Genomic DNA, 3394 nt, shown 5'->3' with positions numbered 1-3394 from the left:
TCACAGGTACCCATTTACCCCTGGGTGGAGAGAAGCACTACTAGTTAAGTGTCTTGTTCAGGGACACAAGTGTCACGACCGGGATTCGAACTCACACTCTGCTGCACAGAATCAGCAGAGCTTGAATTCGGAGTTCTTAGTGGACTGATAATAACATTGCAACGCACATGGCCACTGAAACAGTGATTTACATGCAAATATACATCGTGCATGATATTTCTGGCATTCAAAGGAATTCTTTAGGTAGAGCCTCATTCATTTCTTATGACTTTAAATTTAACAAAAATTGTATAGCAATAACCTGTCCTTTTGAACAACCCAATGGATGAGCAAACTCCAAGCAAGAAATGTACGCTCACAGTTTGAAACTAAGGGCAGTGGACACTGTACTTACTCAAAATAATTATTAGCAAAAACCTTTCTAGGTAACGAGTAACGGGGAGAGGTTGATAGTATAAAACATTGTGAGAAACGGCACCCTCTGAATTAATGTAGTTTTCGAGCAAGAAGTAATTTTCCACGAATTTGATTTCGAGACCTCTGATTTACAATGTTGAGGTCTCGAAATCAAGCATCATTAATATCTCGCAACTTCGACGACCGATTGAGCCCAAATTTTGTACAGGCTTGTTACTTTATGTTTATGATGGTACACACCAAGTGAGAACACTGGTCTTTGACAATTACCAAACGAGTACAGTGCCTTTAAGATTATAACGAAAATGATGAGCCTAATAATATGACTTGATGTGTGAAGTCCTTAACTTCCCTCTCAACAATAATTGCAAAATTGGGGTTTACAAGAATGTATTGCTCTTTTTGTTTTCCTCTTTAGAGAGACATCTTCTTGGGCGTTATAAGCTTTGGTCTGATTGGATATTACTTATTGACGATGTTACCAAGCGTCTACAAACATGTTGAGAACATTGTACACATTACAAACAATCTCACTTGTGTGAACGATAGACCACCTATCGTGAGAAGATTCCGCAGCAAAGGGTTGCCCACAAATACAAATATGACTAAATTACTTACTAGCGATCAAGCTATAACTGCGAGAAGATATCATCACATGCACTCGTCTACAGGGGGCCAATGTAATTACAGGGTTCAAGTGCACGACACAAATGAAAGAATTAAGAAATTGAACATAATATCTCAAACCAACATACTCTGTGATAATCACTGCAACATTGAGCTTATAGTCGCCAATGAAAACAACAAGTTTAAAGGAATGGACGCAGTTGTCTTCCATATAGCGAAAAGCCAAATTCCAAAACCCCTTCCTGCACCAGCAAACCCCAAACAGACGTGGCTATATTTCTCGATGGAATCCCCGATTTCAAACGCACGGGAAAGAGGTTTCCCAATCAACCGCCTATCCGTTCACGCAACCTGGCCATACCACAGGGGCTCCGACATAAGCGTCCCGTTAGGAATTTACCGAACAGGGATGCCCATGACTAATCGGACAAAATCACCCGAAGAATGGGTTGCAGGAAAGAACAAATTGGTTGCATGGATGGCCAGTAACTGTCACGGCACTTCCTGGCCAAGGACTGCCTTTGTACAAGCACTGAATAAGGTTATCAACGTCGATATGTACGGAGGATGCGGAAACCTAAAATGCCCACTTGCATTTTAGTCTTGCATATAATAATCATATAAATCTCTGCGTTACACTATCAACGGAATGATGATTTAAAGGCGAAGTTATCACAAACAAAGACAACGAAAAAAAGTTGCATAATTTGGTCGGTATTCTGCATGACGTTGAAATCTTGAATGTAGCTGTCAAAATACAAAATTACAAAGTATTTATTTTTAAATTGTCATGGATTTCTAGAATAGTCGAGTAAATTCTGGACAACATCAAAACGAAGTGAGATTAATATAACAATAAAGTTATGTTATTACTTTTTGTATTACAATAACAACAATTTAGCTTTGGGTCATCAAGAAAGTGTTGGGTGACTAAACTCCTTTCTCATTAAAGGTACTTGACACTATTGGTAGCCACTGTATTAGTTACCATTATATATTTTTTGTTAACAATCAATGGAGAGCTGTTGATAGTATAAAACATTGTGAGAAACGGCTTGCTCTGAAATAACGTGTTTTCGAGAAAGAAGTAGTTTTCCACTTAAATTTGAATTCGGTTTTGAGGTATCAAAATCAAGCATCTTTATGAAACACACCAATTTTGTGTGACAATGGTGTTCCCCATTATTATCTCGCAACATCTACAACCAATTGAGTTCAAATTTTCACAGGTTTGTTATTTTGTGCATAATAAATGTTGAGATACGCCAAGGGAGAAGACTGGTCTTTGACAGTTGCCAAAGGTGTCCAGTGTCTTTAAGACGGGATAAACAAAGTTATCTCGTATGTCCTTGTTTGAACCTGTGCTTGAAGCTTCTTGTCGGATATGGGTTGTTTGTGTTTCTGAAAACAATCCGAAGACTTTCCGTTTAAAGCCAGTGGACACTATTGGTAAATGTCAAAGACCAGTCTTCTCACTTGCTGTATCTCAGCATGCATAAAACAACAAAACTGTGAAAATTTGAGCTCGATTGGTCGTCAGAGTTGCGAAATAACAGTGAAAGAAAAAAAAAACACCCGTGTCACACGAAGTTGTGTGCTTTCAGATGCTTGATTTCGAGACCTCAAATTCTAAACTTGAGGTCTCGAAATCAAATTCGTGGAAAAATAGTTCTTTCTCGAAAACTACTCCACTTCAGAGGGAGCCGTTTCGACTCACGATGTTTTATACTACCAACCTCTCCCCATTACTCGTTACCAAGTGAGGTTATATGCTAATAATTATTTTGAGTAATTACCAATAGTGTCCACTGCCTTTAAATTTGGTCTTGTGGCAAATAGCTGCAATCTGACTTGAGCTGTCAATCTGCTAAGACGTACAGTTAGAATTTTCACTGTTGAACTGCCGAGACAAAAGAACTCTTTTATTGCAACTATGTGGGTTGACATTTTCCATCTATTTAGGGACATTGTAATATTTAGTGGTTATTCATTGTTGATTTATAATAGTGTAGCGGAAATGCATGTGACGAACATGTGACTGTTTAGTGAAGTCCATGTGTTTGCATGTGTTTGCTGTGTGGCTGGGCGATCGGGGCAAGTGGGCGGAGCCTAAGCGCTTGCAGTGACTCAGGCTGGCAGGGTGCGCGTGCGCAGTGACTCAGGCTGGCATGGTGCGCATGCGCAGTGATCAGGTTAGCGTGCGCGGTTAGCGATCTGGGACCGCATGTGTAGAGGCATGGCACCGGGGGCTAGCGTGTAGAGGGCAGTTACGAGTCAGGTGTGTGTAGCGGAAGACCTCCAAGAGGAGGTGCTGTGTAAATAGTTCGTGGATGGAGCGGGAGTGATCATA

General features: G+C 40.2%; 1 protein-coding gene across 1 annotated transcript; it reads left to right on the top strand.

The window, feature by feature from the left end:
• The first annotated feature begins 321 nt into the window (after window positions 1–321).
• LOC139935841 (alpha-(1,3)-fucosyltransferase C-like) lies at window positions 322–1645 on the top strand. Its single transcript, XM_071930443.1, has 2 exons — window positions 322–360; window positions 836–1645. The coding sequence occupies exons 1-2, from the start codon at window positions 322–324 to the stop codon at window positions 1643–1645; spliced, it is 849 nt and encodes a 282-aa protein (XP_071786544.1).
• The last annotated feature ends 1749 nt before the right edge of the window (window positions 1646–3394 follow it).

The sequence above is a fragment of the Asterias amurensis genome, chromosome 4 (assembly GCF_032118995.1).
Source record: "Asterias amurensis chromosome 4, ASM3211899v1".
Taxonomy (NCBI): Eukaryota; Metazoa; Echinodermata; class Asteroidea; order Forcipulatida; family Asteriidae; genus Asterias; species Asterias amurensis.
This window is presented reverse-complemented; position numbering and strand designations above follow the sequence as displayed.